At 43.8% G+C, this 20309-nt stretch overlaps 1 protein-coding gene across 13 annotated transcripts in view; it reads left to right on the top strand.

The window, feature by feature from the left end:
- The window catches only part of PLEC (plectin), a 392819-nt gene extending 378198 nt beyond the window's left edge, over positions 1–14621 (top strand). For all 13 annotated transcript variants that reach the window (XM_082257384.1, XM_082257378.1, XM_082257383.1 and 10 more), the window contains 2 exons: positions 1–1533; positions 7633–14621. The exon at positions 1–1533 is cut by the window's left edge and continues 1848 nt beyond it. In XM_082257384.1, coding sequence (XP_082113510.1) covers positions 1–1533; positions 7633–13935 — 7836 coding nt within the window. In that variant the 3' untranslated portion in view covers positions 13936–14621. The remainder of the gene's footprint in view (positions 1534–7632) is intronic.
- Positions 14622–20309: the final 5688 nt, after the last annotated feature.

Below are 20309 nucleotides of genomic sequence, written 5' to 3'. Positions count from 1 at the left end.
GCCGAACATGAAGCAGAGAAGCAGAGACAGCTGGCCCTGGAAGAAGAGGGAAGGCGCAAAGAGGCCGAGGAAAAAGTCAAGAAGATCATTGCAGCAGAACAGGAGGCCGGAAGGCAGAGAAAACTGGCTTTAGAAGAAGTTGAGAGACTTAAGGCCAAGGCCGAAGAAGCCAAAAAACAGAAAGACCTAGCCGAGAAGGAAGCTGAAAAGCAGATCCAATTAGCACAAGATGCTGCAAGGTTTAAAATTGAAGCGGAAGAAAAGGCTCACTATGCTGCTGTACAACAGAGAGAGCAAGAATTGCTGCAAACCCGAATCCAGGAACAGAGTGTCCTAGATAAGCTAAAGGAAGAAGCAGAAAAGGCTAAGCGTGCCGCTGAGGATGCCGAGCGTGCTAAAGTAAAGGCCGAACATGAGGCTGCATTGTCGCGTCAGCAGGCAGAGGAAGCTGAACGTTTAAAACAGAAGGCTGAAATCGAAGCCCAGAACAAAGCCCAGGCTCAGGAAGATGCAGAAAAGGTCCGAAAAGAAGCAGAACTGGAAGCTGCCAAGCGGGGCCAGGCAGAACAGGCAGCTCTGAAGCTCAAACAAATGGCTGATGCTGAAATGGAAAAGCATAAAAAGTTTGCAGAGAAAACAGTCAGACAAAAAGAGCAGGTTGAGAGTGAACTGACCAAAGTCAAACTTCAGCTGGAAGAAACTGACCACCAAAAAACCATTTTGGATGAAGAACTTGGGCGTCTGAAAGACGAAGTGACCGAATCTGTGAGACAAAAGAAGCTTGTGGAAGAGGAGCTCTTTAAAGTTAAAATCCAGATGGAAGAGCTGATTAAATTGAAAATTCGCATAGAAGAGGAAAACAAAATGCTTATGCTAAAAGACAAAGACCACACCCAAAAATTCCTGGCTGAGGAAGCCGAGAAGATGAAGCAGGTAGCCGAAGATGCTGCTCGGCTCAGCATTGAGGCCCAAGAGGCTGCCCGTTTAAGAAAGATCGCAGAAGATGATCTAAAAGAGCAGCGAGCATTGGCCGAAAAGATGTTAAAGGAAAAGATGCAAGCCGTACAGGAGGCCACCCGCCTGAAAGCCGAAGCTGAAATGCTGCAAAAACAGAAGGAGCTGGCTATTGAACAGGCTAAGAAGCTGCAAGAAGATAAGGAGCAGATGCAGCAGCAGCTTGCCGAGGAGACAGAGGGCTTCCAAAAGACCTTGGAGGCAGAGCGACGCAGACAGTTGGACATAAGCGCTGAAGCCGAACGCCTGAAACTCCAGGTGGTGGAAATGAGCAGGGCCCAATCCAAAGCCGAGGAAGATGCCAAAAAGTTCAGGAAACAAGCTGAAGAGATCAGTGAAAGACTGCACCAAACAGAACTGTCCACCAAGGAGAAGATGACTGTGGTGCAGACTCTGGAAATCCAGAGACAGCATAGTGACAAGGAGGCGGAAGAACTGAGAAAGGCCATCGCTGATCTGGAGAAGGAAAAGGAGAAGCTAAGGAAGGAGGCAGAGCTTCTGCAGAAAAAGTCTGAAGAGGTATCTAGCTTGTATTATTTCTATTATTCTGTCTCATACGTTGCCATGAATTTATTTCAGTTAATTAGCATGGTGAGCAAACGTAAAATATAAATTTATCACCCCATTTTTTTACATTTTCTGTTTGGTCCACCATGTAAAGACCAGCATTCTGTTGTTTGATTCAATATCATCCATTATTATCATTTGTGTTGACTCCCATCTTTTAGGAGACCCCTTCAGTTTGGCAATTCAGGGCAAAATAACAGCATCTGACCGCTTTGAACTCATCTTTGCCGCTCTTTCCTCTGTTGCAGCTGCCAAAAAAAACACTGTCAGAGAGGGGACGTCATCCCCTCTGTTATGTGACAGTGCTTGAGCCTAGCCATTGGTCACTGGGCCTAAACAATTATCATAGGAGGGGAGCCACATGCTCCCCCATGCCTGGAAGCTCTGGGTATTGTGCAGCAGCAGCTAAAGAAAGGGTGGTAGAACATTAGAGAGGTGGATGATATGGCACTTTTCCACTGCAAGTACCGGCTCGGCTCTACTCGGCCCTGCTTGGCCCGGTTTGCTTTTCCACTGCTGGTACCATGTACGGTGTTGGAACGGTTCGGTACGGTACGGTATGGTTTGCTTTTCCACTAAAGTAGTACTAAAGTTAAATGGGTGGGATAACAACTGGGTGGGTGGGATTCTCTGACCAATCAGTGGCTAGTAGTGACTGCATGCAAAGGATTGTGGGATATGGTACCGGGTATGGTACCTCTTGGAACCACAATCGAGGTGGTACTGTTTTTGAGAGCCGCACCGTTCGGTTCCATGCAGTGGAAAAGCGCCGCCGTAACCGCACCGTACCGAACCGTTCCTACACCATACCATGCGGTACCAGCAGTGGAAAAGCACAAAAGCGAGCCAAACCGTTCGGTTCCATGCAGTGGAAAAGCGCCAATACGGACTCTTTTTAGACACTTTTACCTGAATACTGAAGTGACAGGGTCTCTTTTTAAAGAAAACCTGTATTGAGGGTGCTATTGCTGACCCTTCCTTCTTAAAAAAGCTCATTGCCTGACCTTCCTGCTGGTACAGTACCTTCTTCTTTATCACTGGCCTGGTATGCAGATCAAGAGATGTGACTTCAGTAGCTACATGTTGTTTGTCAATAAGTATTGAAGCCACAGACAGCCAGGTAACTAGCATTTTTAAAAGGAGACCAGCAATAGCAGCTGGCGTATTTCTCTCAGTGCAAGTGTTTTAATGAAATGTACAAATGTTTATTGGTAGTATTTCTATATTAGTAGTCACAGGATCGGCCCTAGAAAAAGTCCTCCATTTTTATTGTTTTCTAAATTTAAAGTTTAGACTTGACACGGCTGCTTTTTTTCATGCTTATAGCTTTATCCTACCTTTTCGGGGAAGTTTGATTGATCTACAGATTCGTTTATATATGTGGCTCTGCAAGATTGTTTTGTATGAGAAACTAGCTCTACTATCCTTACTGTAAAGCCACATGTTTGTGTACACCTGACCATCACACCTATACTAGCCTGTTGGACATCACATTCCCAGAGCATTGGTTTAATATTTAGTGCCACCGTCGGGGGGGGGGGGGGGGGGCGCAAACAGAAAAATGTAATAGGCATTGCTTTGCGGCAAAAAACGCTGTAAAAAATTACGTGACTTTGAGGTCACAAAAGTGTGAAAGGGGCCTTCAGTAATCAAGGAATAGTGTGCCCCCTTTCAATGCAGAGTGACCAGCGGTGCCCCCATTCAATGCAGAGTGACCAGCTTGCCCCCTTTCAATGCAGAGTGACCAGCGTGCCGTGCCCCCTTCAATGTAGAGAGACCAGTGCACTTACCTGCAGCGGCGGCTTCTCCTCAGTCCCCCGCGTCTCCTCGAGTCCTCCTGCCTTCTCCTCGGCCAATGGCATGAGTTCGCCTTTCGGCCAATCAAGAAGCGAGTCTCAGACCGGCTTCCTGATTTGCCAGGAGGAGGATCCGTGTGACAATAGCGAATTTTCATTCGCTATTGTGACACAATGAGTGGGCTCGGGGCGCACTGCTCTGCGCCCCGGCTCCACCCTTTTCTGAAGCCTGTTAGAGCCTCTGGCTCTAATTGGGTGATTCAGAAAAGAAAAAAAAACCCCATTGAACTCCATGCGTCCGACGCCCCGCATGTAGATTAGGGGGCCGGATGCATGGATAGGGGGGGCTGCGCCCCCAACGCACCAGCCACCACTGGCCACCGCTACCCCCAACATCACTATTGTGTCGCAATTATAGCTTTTACTCTTCTGGGAAGGCCCAATTGTGTGCCTATGGTATTTTGTGCCCATTCAAAAGCATATGTAAAGTCAGGTACTGATATTGGATGAGAAGACCTGTCTCACAGGCAACGAACCAATTCATTACAAAGGTGCTCAGTAGGGTTGAGGTCAGAGCTCTAAGTTCCTCCACACCAAACAATGTCTGAAAGTGGTTGTAAACCCACTTTAATGACTTTTACCTATAGGTAAGCCTATATTAAGGCTTACCTAAAGGTGCTGTAAATCTCTCCTAAACTTGCACCGTTTAGGAGATATTTACAGTGCATGCAGCTGATGACATCATCGGCGCATGCACTCCGATTAAACGGCCGCCCGTGCCGTTTCTTCAAGGCCCTGTGCCGTGACTGGCGGCTGTGATGTCACGCGGCTCCGGCCAGTAATACCGCCGGAGTCTGCAGACCCGGAAGAAGACGGGTGAAGATGGATGCGCCTGGCAGCAGGGACAACGCGGGCTTCGTTGCAGGTAAGTGTCACATAATGTGCTAGATGCATACTAGCACATTATGCATTTACTTTGCAGGGGGGGAAAAAAGAGTTTTTCAAGAGTTCACCTCCTCTTTTTAATGTAGTTGTCTTTGCAAGCATGGGAATAGTCTTGCTGGGAACAGAAAAGGGCTACAAGGTTGGAAGTTTACAATTGTCTAAAATGTCCGTGTATTCTGTGGTATTAACAGTATTCTTCACTGAAAAAAACGTAAACTTCATTAATTGAAATTAGCATACAAAGCCTTGAAAAAGTATTCACACCCCTTGAAATTTTCCACATTTTGTCATGTTACAACCAAAAACGTAAATGTATTTTATTGGGATTTTATGTGATAGACTGACACAAAGTTGAACATAATTGTGAAGTGGAAGGAAAATGATGGTTTTCTAAATTGTTTACAAATATGTGAAAAGCGTGGCGTGCATTTGTATTCACCCCCCTGAGTCAATACTTTGTAGAACCACCTTTCGCTGCAATTACAGCTACAAGTCTTTTTTGGGGATGTGTCTACCAGCTTTGGACATCTAGAAAGGGACATTTTTGCTCATTCTTCTTTGCAAAATAGCTCAAGATCTGTGAGATTGGATGGAGAGCGTCTGTGAACAGCAATTTTCAAGTCTTGACACAGATTCTCAATTGGATTTAAGTCTAGATCTTGACTGGCCCATTCTAACACATGCATTTGCTTTGATCTAAACCATTCCATTGTAGCTCTGGCTGTGTGTTTAGGGTCGTTGTCCTACTGGAAGGTGAACCTCCGTCCTAATCTCAAGTCTTTTGCAGACTCTAACAGGTTTTCTTCTAAGATTTCCCTGTATTTGGCTCCACCCATCTTTCCGTCCACTCTGATCAGCTTCCCTGTCCCTGCTGAAGAAAAGCATCCCCACAACATGATGCTGCCACCACCATGTTTCACGGTGGGGATGGTGTGTTCAGGGTGATGGGCAGTGTCAGTTTTCCGCCACACATAGCGTTTTACTTTTAGGCCAAAAAGTTAAATTTTGGTCTCATCTGAGCAGAGCTCCTTCTTCCACATGTTTGCAGTTTGTGAGAAGCCATGTGGGAAACACAGCAAACGGGAATTTTTATGGCTTTCTTTCACCAATGGCTTTCTTCTTGTCACTCCTCCATAAAGGGCAGATTTGTGGAGCGCACGACTAATAGTTGTCCTCTGGACAGATTCTCCCACCTGAGCTGTGAATCTCCGCAGCGCCTCCAGAGTTACCATGGACCTCTTGGCTGCTTCTGATGAATGCTCTCCTTGCCAGCCGGTCAGTTTAGGTGGACGGCCATGTCTTGGTAGGTTTGCAGTTGTGCCATACTCTTTCCATTTTTGGATGATGGATTGAGCAGTGCTCCATGAGATGTTCAAAGCTTGGGATATTTTTTTTTTATCCTAACCTTTAAACTTTTCCACAGCTTTATCCCTGACCTGTCTGGTGTGTTCCTTGGCCTTCATGATGCTGTTTGTTCACTACGGTTCTCTAACAAACAAAAGGGCTTCACAGAACAGCTGTATTTATACTGATATTAAATCACACACAGATGGACTCTTTACTAGTTGACTTCTGAAGGCAGTTGGTTCCACTAGATTTTAGTTAGGGGTATCGGCGTAAAGGGGGTTGAATACAAACGCACGCTACACTTTTCAGATATTTGTGAAAACCATTTATCATTTTCCTTCCACTTCACAATTATGTGCCACTTTTTGTTGATCTATCCCATAAAATCCCAATAAAATACATTTATGTTTTTGGTTGTAACATGATGAAATGTGGAAAGTTTCAAGGGGTATGAATACTTTTTCAAGGCACTGTAGGATGTCCAATGAGCTCATATAGGTGTGATGGTAAGGTGTCCGCTTCTTTGGCCATATAGAAGAGTTCCTAGGAAAAGCAGGCCTACAAAACTGCCAAATTATTGCCCAAGACCTAGAAACAGAAGTTTCAAATCTACACACTTTCTATCTAGAATGCTCCTAGCCTGTAATCTTTCTGTAATTTGGTACATCTAAAATGTTATGTTGCCCCTTCAACCTCACTTTTCTTAGCTGTGCTATTTAACCACTTAAGCCCCGGAAGATTTTACCCCCTTCCTGACCAGGGCCTATTTTGCGATTTGGCACTGCGTGACTTTAACGGACAATTGCGCTGTACCCAAATTAAATTTACGTCCTTTTTTTCCTACAAACAGAGCTTTCTTTTGGGGGTATTTGATCACCTGTGCGATTTTTTGATCATGCGCTATAAACAAAAAAAGAGCGTCAATTTTGCAAAAATAACAATATTTTTCACATTTTTTTATATGAAATTCCCCCCAAAAGAAATGTAAAAATCTAAATTTTTTAACATTTTAGGCCAATTTTTTTTTACCATATGTTTGGTAAGAAAAATCGCAAAAAGCGTATTTTGATTGGTTCGCGCAAAAGTTATTGCGTTTACTAACTAAGGGAAAGATTTTTGTCATTTTATTGTTTTTTTTTTAACGAGTAATGGCGGCGATCTGCGTTTTTTTTTTTTTTTTTGCGGGACTGCGACATTGTGGCGGACAGATCGGACCCTTGACATTTTTGACACTTTTGGGGGTACCAGTGACATTACTACAGTAATCAGTGCTATACATATGCACTGTTACTGTAAAAATGACACTGGGAGGGAAGGGGCTAACTTTATTGGAGAGGGAGGGGTTAAGTGTGTCCCTAGGGGCGTGCTTCTAACTGTGATTGGACGTGGCTGTGTGTGTAACAGCAGAGATCAATGGTCCTACATAGCAGGACCGTATGATCTGTGCTTTTACACAGGGGAGAATGACAGGGGGCTTTGTTTACATTAGCCGCCTGCCTTTCTCCCTCTCCACCCGACGATCGCGAGTGACCGGCGGACATCGGGTCCGCCGATCACACGCGCGGGCTTCTTAGGGAATGAGCGGGGGCGGGAGCACGCCTTTCGGAGGCGCGCGCTCGCCCCCTATTGGCTCCCAGGCTAGTGACGTACCGGTACGTCACTTTGCCTGGGAGGGGCTGACCGCCACCGTATATAGTCGGGCGGCGGTTGGCAAGTGGTTAAGGTGCCTGTAGCAGAGTAGTTTCATCAAAAATTTCAGCACAGTTCAGTTCCAGTATCAAATTTTAGACCTGTATAAAGTTGTGTGATTGGGAAAAAGTTATCTTTTGAATCAACTGTGTAAAACTATTCATTGAATGGGTAGAATACTGCATCGTCAGGGGCATTATTACCTTTTCATTTTGTGTATTGCTGTGAGCCCGTAATATCTGTTGATTTCCCTAATGTGCTATTTGTCTTTTAGACGGTGAAAGCCCAAAAACAACAGCTTCTTCAAGAAACTCAAACTCTTCAGTCTACATTCCTCTCTGAAAAGCAAATCTTGATTCAGAAAGAGAAGTACATCGAAGAAGAGAAGGCCAAGCTTGAGAAGCTCTTTGAGGAGGAAGTCGGCAAAGCTCAGAAGCTGAAATCCGAAAAAGAACGGCAACTCACACAGCTGGAGGAGGAGAAGAAGCTTCTGCAGCTTACCATGGATGATGCCCTCAAGAAGCAGCTGGATGCCGAGGACAAGGTTCGCCAGAAACAGGAGGAACTCCAGCAGCTGGATAAGAAGCGTAGAGAACAGGAGAAACTTCTGGAGGAAGAGAACCGGAAACTGAGGGAGAGGCTAGAACAACTTGAGCAGGAACACAGATTAGCCTTGGAGAAAACACAGCAGATCCTAATCACTAAAGAGACAGTCATTACCCAGACTAAAACTATGCCAAACGGCAGAGATGTTGTAGATGGGTCAGCTCAGAATGGAGAAGTAGTTAATGGATTTGATGGCTTAAGGCAGAAGGTCTCTCCTGACAAGCTGTTTGAGGCTGGAATATTGAGCAAAGAGCAGCTGGACAAACTCTCCAGTGGACAGATGACTGTAGTTGACCTCTCCCAACGGGAAGACATCAGGAAATACCTTCAGGGAAAGAGCAGTATTGCTGGCCTCTTGCTTAAACCAAGCAATGAAAAGATGAGCATCTACAATGCCATGAAGAAGAAGCTAATCACTCCAGGCACTGCCCTTATTCTTCTGGAAGCTCAGGCTGCCTCTGGCTTCATTATTGATCCAGTGAGTAACAAGAGACTGACTGTAAGTGAAGCAGTAAAGGAGAATGTCATTGGGCCTGAAGTTCACAACAAAATGTTATCTGCGGAGAGAGCAATCACTGGGTACAAGGATCCATACACCGGAGAGAAAATATCACTCTTCCAAGCCATGCAAAAGGACCTCATTGTGAAAGACCATGGAATTCGACTTCTGGAGGCTCAGATTGCCACCGGAGGCATTGTTGATCCAGTCAATAGCCATCGGCTGCCTTTGGATGTAGCCTACAAGCGAGGCTACTTTGATGAAGAAATGAGCAAAATCTTATCTGATCCCACAGATGACACAAAAGGCTTCTTTGACCCCAACACACAAGAAAACCTTACCTACCTACAGCTCATGGAGAGATGTGTCCTTGACCCAGAGACCAAACTTTGCCTGCTACCTCTGACGGACAAAGCTGCAAAGGGTGAACTTGTCTACACAGATTCAGAGGCCAAAGATGTCTTCAAGAAAGCCACTGTATCTGTTCCGTTTGGTAAATTCCAAGGAAAAACTGTCACCATATGGGAGATTATTAATTCAGAATACTTCACAGAAGAGCAGAGGCGAGAACTGCTGCGTCAGTACAAGACTGGCAAAATCACTGTGGAGAAAATAATTAGGATTATAATTACAGTAGTAGAAGAAAATGAGACAAAGAAGCAAATGTGTTTTGATGGTCTCCGAAATCCTGTCCCAGCAGCAGAACTTGTAGACAGTAAAATCATAGACAATGACCTCTTCAACCAGCTGCACCAGGGCAAAAAGACAGTAAAGGACCTGGCTGATGTAGAATCTATAAAGAAATACCTGACTGGAAGCACAGCCATAGCTGGAGTGCAAGTGGAACAGACCGGTGAGAGGCAAAGCTTGTATGATGCAATCAGAACGAACCTACTGAAGCCAGCTACAGCCCTCAGCCTGCTTGAAGCTCAGGCGGGTACAGGATTCATTATCGATCCAGTTACTAGTGAGCTGTTCCCTGTTGATGAAGCTGTCAAAGCTGGAACTGTTGGGCCAGAGTACCATGAAAAGTTGCTTTCTGCTGAAAAGGCGGTCACTGGCTACAAGGATCCTTACACAGGACAGGCTCTGTCCCTGTTTCAGGCATTAAAGAAGGGGCTTATACCCAAAGACAGTGGACTTAGATTGCTAAGCGCTCAGCTGGCCACTGGTGGCATCATTGACCCTATAAACAGTCATCGCCTTCCGCTTGAGATTGCTTATAAACGAGGCCACCTGGATGAAGAAACTACTAAACTCCTGTCTGAACCTGCCGATGAAAACACAGGATTTTACGATCCAAATAGTCAGGAGAACCTGTCCTATGCACAACTTCAAAAGAAATGCAAAGTGGACAAGAAAACGGGTCACTTGCTGCTGCCTCTCTCTGAACAAGCCATACAATCTCAATTAGAAGAGGTTTACACCGACTCTCAAGCCAAGGAAGCCTTTGATAAGACAACAGTTGAAGTGCCTGTTGGTAGCTATAAAGGAAAGACCATCACTTTGTGGGAATTAATACATTCTGAGTACTTTACTGAAGAGCAAAGAAGGGAACTCTTACGTCAGTATAAGACTGGGAAAGTTACAATTGAGAAAATCATAAAAATTATGATCACTATTGTGGAAGAAACTGAGACCAAGAAACAGCAGCGCCTCACATTTACCGGTCTTAGAGCTCCAGTCCCTGCCAGCGAACTGCTGGATTCCAAGGTCATTAACAAAACCCAATATGAGCAACTGAAAGAAGGCAAGAAGTCCGTAAAAGAAATCGCAGAAACCGACTCAGTAAGGCAATATCTCCAGGGCAGTGACTGCATAGCTGGCGTTTTCCTAGAAGAGAATAAACTAAAAATGAACATCTACCAAGCTATGAAGAAGAATATGCTAAGGCCAGGAACCGCCCTTGTTCTTCTTGAGGCGCAAGCTGCCACTGGGTTTATTATTGATCCTGTAAAAAATCAGAAATTCTATGTTAATGAAGCAGTGAAGGCAGGCATTGTTGGACCTGAACTACATGAAAAGCTTCTTTCTGCTGAAAAAGCTGTAACAGGCTACAAAGACCCCTACTCTGGAAATACTATCTCTGTATTTGAAGCAATGCAGAAAGGTCTAATTCTCAAAGAACATGGAATTCGCCTTTTGGAAGCACAGATTGCAACAGGTGGCATTATTGATCCAGTTCACAGTCACCGCGTTCCCGTTGATGTTGCCTATAAACGTGGTTACTTTGATGAAACGATGAACAAGATCCTTGCTGACCCCACAGATGACACTAAAGGATTCTTTGACCCCAATACTCATGAGAATTTAACTTACTTACAACTGAAAGAAAGATGCATTAAAGATCCAGAAACAGGGCTCAATCTCCTAACATTGAAGAAAGTAGAAAAGCCTGCAGTCGAAGCTAGTAAATCTTTTACTGAAGAAGAGACCCAGAAGGTATTTGAAGAGACATCAGTGGACATCCCTGCCGGAAGCATGGCGGGCTCTTCGATGACCATTTGGGAGCTCATGCATTCTGATCTACTACCTAAAGAGGAGAGAGACAGGTTGATGGAGGAGTTCCGTGCTGGTAGACTGTCCAAGGAACGCATGATTATCATTATCATTGAGATCATTGAGAAGACTGAAATTATCAGACAACAAGAACTGTATTCTTATGACTTTATCCGTCGACGCATTACAGCTGAAGATTTGTATGAGTCTAAACTTATCACTATGGAAATCTACACGATGCTCAAACAGGGAACAAAGACAATTCAAGAAATTATTCAGATTGAAAGTGTCTGGAGATACCTGTATGGCACTGGATGTGTTGCAGGCCTACAAATGCCAGGCTCTAAAGGCACTATCAGCATCTACCAGGCTTTGAAGAAAGGGCTGATCTCTGCTGATGTGGCTCATGTACTTCTTGATGCTCAGGCTGCCACCGGATTTATTATTGATCCTGTAAAGAATGAGTTGTTAACTGTTGATGAAGCTGTCAGAAAAGGTGTAGTGGGACCAGAAATTCATGACCGTCTGTTGTCTGCTGAAAGAGCAGTTACTGGCTACAGGGATCCTTACACTGAACAAATGATTTCCATCTTCCAGGCAATGAAGAAAGACCTAATCCCTCCTGATCAAGCTCTGAGACTGCTAGACGCTCAGCTAGCTACAGGTGGTATCATTGATCCACGACTTGGATTCCACATCCCAAATGAAACCGCATATGTGCGTGGATATCTCAACAAAGACACCTTAGACAAGCTGTCAGAGCCAAGTGAGGTCCGTAGTTATGTGGACCCTTCCACTGATGAGAAACTCAGCTACTCTCAACTTTTGAAAAGATGCAAAAGAGATGAAACTAGCAACCTCTACCTGCTGCCTCTTGCAGACAAGAGAAAACTTACTTTCAAGGGTTTGAGAAAAGAGATTAGCATGGAAGAACTCATAAGATCAAATGTTATGGATGCAGCTACAGCACAGAGCCTACAAGATGGACTAACCTCTATTGAGGAAGTTACAAGAAACCTGCAAAAGTTCTTGGAGGGAACAAGTTGCATTGCTGGTGTCTATGTAGAAGCTTCAAAAGAAAGATTCTCCATCTACCAAGCTATGAAGAAAGGAATGATCAGGCCAGGCACAGCATTTGAGCTTCTGGAAGCCCAGGCAGCCACAGGTTATGTGATCGATCCAATCAAATGTCTCAAGCTGGCAGTTGAAGATGCTGTTAGAATGGGTATCGTAGGGCCCGAATTTAAAGACAAACTATTGTCAGCTGAGCGAGCTGTGACTGGTTATAAGGACCCCTACTCTGGGAAGCTTATTTCACTTTTCCAAGCAATGAAGAAAGGTCTGATCTTAAAAGATCATGGTATTCGCTTGCTGGAAGCTCAAATCGCCACAGGTGGTATTATCGATCCAGAGGAAAGCCATCGCTTGCCAGTAGAGATGGCCTACAAAAGAGGGCTGTTTGACGAAGAGATGAATGAGATTCTCTCTGATCCAAGTGATGACACTAAAGGGTTCTTCGACCCCAACACCGAAGAAAATCTGACCTATCTTCAGCTCATGGAGAGATGTATTACTGATCCTGAAACCAACCTTGTTCTCTTGCCACTTAAAGAAAAGAAACGGGAAAGGAAGACTTCCTCCAAGTCCTCAGTTCGCAAGCGAAGAGTTGTTATTGTTGATCCAGAAACTGGCAAGGAGATGTCTGTATATGAAGCTTATCGTAAAGGGCTTATTGACCACCAGACCTATATCGAACTGTCTGAACAAGAGTGTGAATGGGAAGAGGTCACAATCTCCTCATCGGATGGTGTAGTAAAATCCATGATTACCGACAGAAGATCTGGAAGACAGTATGATATTGACGATGCCCTTGTCAAAGGTCTTATTGACCAGTCTTCCCTGGACCAGTACCGCTCAGGAACCTTATCAATTACAGAGTTTGCTGACATGCTCTCAGGTAACGTGGGTGGATTCAGATCAAGGTCCTCCTCCGTTGGCTCCTCTTCCTCTTACACAGCAAGTCCAGCTGGAAGAGGTCAGTTATCCTCCTGGAGCGACCCCAGCGAAGAAACTGGGCCCATTGCTGGAATAGTAGACACAGACACTCTAGAAAAAGTATCAATCACTGAAGCCATGCATCGCAACCTTGTAGACAATATAACGGGTCAGAGACTTCTGGAAGCTCAGGCATGTACAGGAGGCATCATTGATCCAATTACTGGAGAAAAGTTTTCAGTTGCAGATGCTGTAAACAAGGGCTTAGTGGACAAAATCATGGTTGACAGAATTAATCTTGCACAGAAAGCATTCAATGGGTTTGAAGATCCAAGGACAAAGACAAAAATGTCAGCAGCCCAAGCTTTGAAAAAAGGCTGGCTATACTACGAAGCTGGTCAACGATTCCTTGAAGTTCAGTATCTCACTGGTGGCCTTATTGAACCTGAAGTTGAAGGTCGTGTTAATCTAGATGAGGCTCTCCGTAAAGGTACTATAGATTCCCGCACAGCCCAAAAACTGCGGGATGTAAACACCTATTCTAAGTACCTGACCTGCCCAAAAACCAAGCTCAAGATTTCCTACAAAGAAGCCATGGAGAAGAGCATGGTGGAGGATGGCACAGGTCTGAGACTTCTTGAAGCATCTTCACAATCCAGCAAAGGTTACTACAGCCCCTACAATGTTAGCGGCTCTGGATCAGCATCAGGGTCACGATCAGGTTCTCGAACTGGTTCTAGATCAGGTTCTCGAAGAGGTAGCATTGATGCCACTGGCAATTCCAACTTCTCCATGTCCTTCTCGTCTTCCTCATTCTCTTCATCCAGCTATGGCCGAAGATACACCAGTGGGCCGCAGGGCAGCCCAATTGACACATCTGAATTGGCAAACGCACTGTTAAATTTAGGTAGAACTTGCAGCCAAGAGTCAAACATGGGGTTCAACACCTTGCCAGCTCTCTTGCCCGGCCTTGTATAGAAACTGCAATACCCCCACCCTTAATCCATGAACTTGAACACCCTTTTCCTGCTCTGCATGTGGTGAAGCTTTAATGGACTTTTTATTTTATAAATATATATATATATAAAAAAAACTTTCAACGTATTTCTAAATTTTGCTTCAAGCAGTGCCTAAAATTTTAACCAAAAAGCCAGAAAAAAACACTTTAACCAGGTAACATAATAATAATAATATATACATGTTCTTGCGATGTTATTTGTATATTGAGAGATGACTACGAGAACACTATTGTCCAGCAAGGGAACTCACTAGTTAGAGAGATCTATGCAGAGCAGAAAAACCCACCGCCAGCAGCCGAGAATGAATTCCAACTTCACTCCAGCACCTTTTTTTAAATTAACATGTTTAGCCATCTGGCACCCCAATGGTTGAAGCTTACAGATTCGGAAGCCTCTCATCTCGCAATGCTGCCTGTTTTCATCCATGGCGACCTACCTCCTGCTCTTCTGCTCTTCGCATCTCCTCTCATAACCCAGCAAAAAAACATCAACCTCCTTCCTGAGCAACCTGTTCCGAAGAAATCCACCCATTGAATCCTCCGACACAAAGACTTTTACCCTGAGTGTTCTACGTTGACCCTTCTATTCAACCCTCCCATGTGTCCTTCATTCATGTCTTCCCCAAGAGGCTACAAAGCACACAACTGTAAGTCTTTATTCCTGGCACACAACAAATGATCTGCCACACCTGTCTTTCCCCTTTCAGCCAATCAAGTTGTCTTCCATCACCTTAATTTTTCATCTTTCACCATTTCTAATTTTTTTGTAATCTTCATTGCAGGGCTCTAATAGTTTTTACATTGTCCTTGTCCTTATGGATTTTTAGTACCTTTTTTAATGTGCTGTAATATCCACCAAATAAGAGTATCGGAGCCCCCCAGTGTAAGGAGCTGTACTGTCAAACAAGGCTCAGTGATATGCATTCATTTAGTTCTTAACCCACCAGTCACACATTGTTCTATATATATATATATATAGCTCTGACCTATTCCAGAGTGCTGTACAGAGGACACTAAGCCATTCATATCAGTGTCTACACTAGAGAAGCTTACACTCTAATGACCCCATTACAGTCATTATTATTATTATACATTTATATAGCTCTGACATATACTGCAGCGCTGTACAGAGAACACTGAGCCAGTCACATCACTCTGTGTACCAGAGGAGCTTACATTCTAATAACAGTTACACACTATTATTATTATACATTTATAGCTCTGACATATGCTGCAGTGCTGTACAGAGAACATCTAGCAAGTCACATCTGTCTCTGTACCAGAGGAGCTTACACTCTAGTGACCCCCCCCCCCCCACCACCACCACCACCACAGTCACACACTATTATTATTATACTTTTATATAGCTCTGAAATATAATGCAGTGCTGTACAGAGAACACTTAGCCAGTCACATCAGTCTCTTTTCCAGAGGAGCTAACACTCTGTCTCCCCACAGTCACACACTATTATTATTATACATTTATATAGCTCTGACATATGCTGCAGTGCTGTACAGAGAACAACTAGCAAGTCACACCAGTCTCTGTACCAGAGGAGCTTACACTCTAGTTCATCCCCCAAAGTCACACACTATTATTATTATACTTTTATATAGCTCTGAAATATACTGCAGTGTTGTACAGGGAACACTGAGCCAGTCACATCAGTCTCTGTACCAGAGGAGCTTACACTCTAATGTCCCCCCACAGTCACACACGATTTATTATTATACATTTATATAGCTCTGACCTATACTGCAGTGCTGTACAGAGAACACGGAGTCAGTCACATCAGTCTCTGTACCAGAGGAGCTTACACTCTAATGTCCCCCCACAGTCACACACTATTTATTATTATACATTTATATAGCTCTGACCTATACTGCAGTGCTGTACAGAGAACACGGAGTCAGTCACATCAGACTCTGTACCAGAGGAACTTACACTCTGACCCACTATAGTTATATACTAGTATTATACATCTATATACCTCTGACATATTCCATAATACTGTACAGAAAGAACACTGAGTCACATCAGTGTCTGCACCAGCAGAGCCAATACTCTACAATGTCCCACTGTAGTCACGTTATTATTTTTTAATATTCTACATTTATATTACTCTGACATCTTCCAAAGTGCTGTACCACATCGGTCTCTGCACCAGAGAAGCTTACACTCCAATGCCGCAGTAGCACATGTTTGAAGACTAGTTTAGTCTGAAGCCAGTTATCCTATGATGGCTTGTTGGAGGAAACCCTTAGAAATGTGGGGAGAACTGGTTCTTATTGTATACTTGCAGCATTTCTGGAATTATGAACTACTTTTTCTATATCCTAGATTTATAATAAAGTTTGAACTGATATCTTAGAACAAAGCAGAATCTGGTTGGTAATCTTTTTAACAGTAGGACAGACTGGAAGATATCTAAAGCAACACCTATCACTGAGTTAGGTGGAATAATAAGACTGTGAGACATTGTTGCAGTAGGGGGCAGCACTGTAGTCCCAATAGTATTTTTTAGTTAATGGGCGCATTGTAATGGTTGTTTTTCTCTCCTTCCTGTTTTCTTTCATTGATTGTATCTGTGCTCTGTCTATTGCATGTACCGTGTTGTGCCGCATGTAATATGCATGTGCTGTCTATTAGGGTTCGGCTCCTTCTGGTCCAAGATTCACAGATCGCCCTTTTTCAGAACTGGATGACTTCTGTACTCCATGCAAACTGGAAAATTTGACCATCACAGAACAGCCAATGCACCCCGAGATCCAGGTATCTGTCCCTTCCAATAAATGTCTAAACTCAGAGAACTGTGCATTGCAGCCGTTGGGGGTGAGGGGCGGCTCCTCCCGCACACATCCACTACCGAAAAACTTTTAAAGGCAGTCCCTTGGGACTGGTTGGTGGAGACTTGTTGACAAGTGATATTGACTGGGTCAGGTGAATATTGGTAAAGGAAATTCAAATTCTTGTGTCTGTAGAATTTCTACTAATGGTAGATTTATTTTAACGGTGAGGGACAGAATAACAAAAATATCCCCAAAAAAACGCATTTCAAAAAAGTTATAAATTGATTTGCATTTTAATGAGTGAAAAAAGTATTTGACCCCTTAACAAAACATGACTTGGTACTTGGTGGCAAAGCCCTTGTTGGAACTTACAGAGGCCAGATATTTCTTGTAGTTGGCCACCAGGTTTGCATACATCTCAGGAGGGATTTTGTCCCACTCCTCTTTGCAGATCCTCTCCAAGTGAATAAGGTTTTGAGGATGACGTTTCGTAACGAACCTTTGCTTATTTTCTATGGGATTAAGGTCTAGAAACTGGCTAGGCCACTCCAGGACCTTAATGTGCTTCTTTTTGAGCAACTCCTTTGCCTTGGCCATGTGTTTTCGGTCATTGTCATGCTGGAATACCCATGTACGACCCATTTTCAATGCCCTGGCTGAGGGAAGGAAGTTCTCGTCCCAAGATTTGATGGTACATGGGCCCGTCCATCGTCCCTTTGAATGCAGTGAAGTTGTCTTAGCAGAAAAACACCCTCAAAGCATAATGTTTCCACCTCCATGTTTGACGGTGGGGATGGCATTTTTGGGGGTCATAAGCAGCATTCCTCCTCCTTCAAACAGGGCTAGTTGATGCCAAAGAGCTCAAATTTGGTCTCATCTGCCCACAACACTATCACCCAATTCTCCTCTGAATCATTCAGATGTTCATTAGCAAACTTCAGATGAGTCTGTACATGTGCTTTCTTGAGCAGGGGGACCTTGCGGGTGCTGCAGCATTTCATTCCCTTACAGCGTAGTGTGTTACCAAATAATTTCTTGGTGACTATGGTTCCAGCTGCTGAGATCATTGACATGATTCTCCTGTGTAGTTCTGGGATGATTCCTCACCATTCTCATGATCATTGAAACTCCACGATGTGGGATTTTGCATGAAGCATCAGACCGAGGGAGATTGACAGTTATATTGTATTTCTTCCATTAGCGAAAAATCACACCAACTGTTGTCACCCTCTCACCAAGCTGCTTGGCGATGGTCTTGTAGCCCATTCCAGCTTTGTGTAGGTCAACAATCTTGTCCCTGACGCCCTTGGGCGGCTCTTTGGTCTTGGCCATGGTGGAGAGATTGGAATCTGATTCATTGCTTCTGTGGACAGGTGTCCTTTATACAGGTAACAAGCTGAGATTAGGAGCACTCCCTTTAGGAGAGTGCTCCTAATCTCAGCTTGTTACCTGTATAGAAGACACCTGGCAGCCAGAAATGTTGCTTATTGATGGGGGATCAAATACTTAATGTATTTCACTCATTAAAATGCAAATCAATTTATAACTTTTTTGAAATGTGTTTTTCTGGATATTTTTGTTGTTGTTCTGTCTCTCACTGTTAAAATAAACTTACCATCAAAATTATAGACTGATAATTTCCCTGTCAGTGGGCAAACGTACTTTCTTCCCTCCCTGTATGTAGAGGTAAGGGTTGGAGCCTTTGTCAGGTTTTTATTGCGGTCTTATGTCCGCGATGGGCAAATTCACCCTCTGTTTGTTTTAGTGGCCATTGTCACGGAGGTAAAAATGTAATGGGCAATCCCCCCCCCCCCCCCAAAAAAAAAAACCTTAACGGGCTGTCAGGGGAAATTTCCTAATGGAAGCAGTTGTTTTGTAGACAAATGTCCTGCTTCTGGGCAGCAAAAAAAGCCTGTGTCTCGACTTTCATACTTTATCCAAACCTTTCATGCATGTTAATGCAGAAAGAGAAGGAAATTGCCAAATGTAACATTTTTTTACAACAATGGTAATACTTGTGCTGAAGTTTGTAAATAGGCTGCATAGCTTGCACAGAAATGGGTAATAGAAGTTGTGAGTTGGAATAATCTTCCTGGCTGTGAAAGTAATTTGGGATCAATATTTCTTCAAATAATAATGAGCTCTGAATTACTCAGTATTAGAAGGTGTATTTGAGTCAACTAGCAGCTCTTGTTTGTCCTGGGACTACTTATGTGGGTGGTTAGTTGTGGAAAAGTACATAAAGGTTAAAGAAATGGTCCAGAATGGTATTTTATTTAAAATCCCCAAGGAAAAGCCAAGATGTTTTGGTGGTTATTCCCCTTTTTCAGGGCCATTAACATATGAAACCATGAAAATTATTGGCAAACTATAACAAATAAAAATAATACAATTATCATTTAAATTATACAATTATAAAAATAAATCAAAGTATTAGAAGTTGATTATAGACTGAAATTTAAACATTTGCTGACCAGCTGCCGTAGTTTTACTGCGGCAGGTCGGCTCTATTATGCGAAACGACATACCTATATGTCGCTTAGTGTAATAAACAGCAGGGGCGCGCGCCGATTGGCCAGAGGGGGAACCAATCAACGGGTCCGCTGTCAGTACAGTATCAGTGCATATTTTTAGCACTGATTACTGTAGTAATTTCACTGGTCCCCCCAAAAGGATCAAAAATGTCAGGGACCAGGGGAGCACACGGGGTCCCAGAGACAGCAGAACACAAGTGAACTGGATAGGAGGAGTGGCGGGGGCAGCATACAGAGGAACCAATCTCCTCCATTTTCCTCCTGCAGTTACAGGAGATAAAAGGAGGACAGTGATTCTCTACATGCTGCCCCGCCGCCCCTCCTATCCAGGTGTACAAGGGAGCCACACAGGCCCCCTGAAGCATGGAGCCCAGTTGCAATTGCAACCCATGTAGTTACGCCCCTGAAAATAACTAAAAGTTTGATTGCACATGATTAGATGTCAGCACTGCTTCATCACATTCACTAAGCTAAGGGAAAATTTCCTTGCAAAGTGAACAGCCTATTTGCCTTTAGTCATACTGCAACACAGAGCAATAGTAACAGATCTCTGTGAATTTTTCAACTCATGGTATGTTCAGCTCTTCATAATGAACTTCAGGTTCTACAATGGTGATATAGGCGGTCAGTGACATTTGGCAGGGTATGCTCATGTAATGTAAAACACAAAGCTTGGTAGGGCTTTCATTCAATGCCTTTATTGTCAAGAATTAAAGTCTACAGTACAAATACTCAAAGTATAATGGGAGATGGTAGAGATACCTCTCCTTTTGTAGATTTGCAGTTTGGAGGGGTTTTATGGATTATAATACACAGATATCATATGACTGTCATCTCATTTCATTACGTGTTCTGTACATAAAGTGACGTTGGGCGTCGTCTTGTCCCGCAGCAGCCAATTGCGATTAGACGTTCTCTCCCCAACTGTTATTTTGCTGTATAGGTTTGAGTTTGATCTAATTCTGTGATCTGGCCGGTGTGTAGGCCGTGCCAGGCATGGTACCTGACGT

The sequence above is a fragment of the Pelophylax lessonae genome (assembly GCF_965119305.1).
Source record: "Pelophylax lessonae genome assembly, chromosome: 5".
Taxonomy (NCBI): Eukaryota; Metazoa; Chordata; class Amphibia; order Anura; family Ranidae; genus Pelophylax; species Pelophylax lessonae.
Note: the sequence above shows the minus strand (reverse complement) of the source record. Positions and strands in the feature narration are given on the sequence as shown.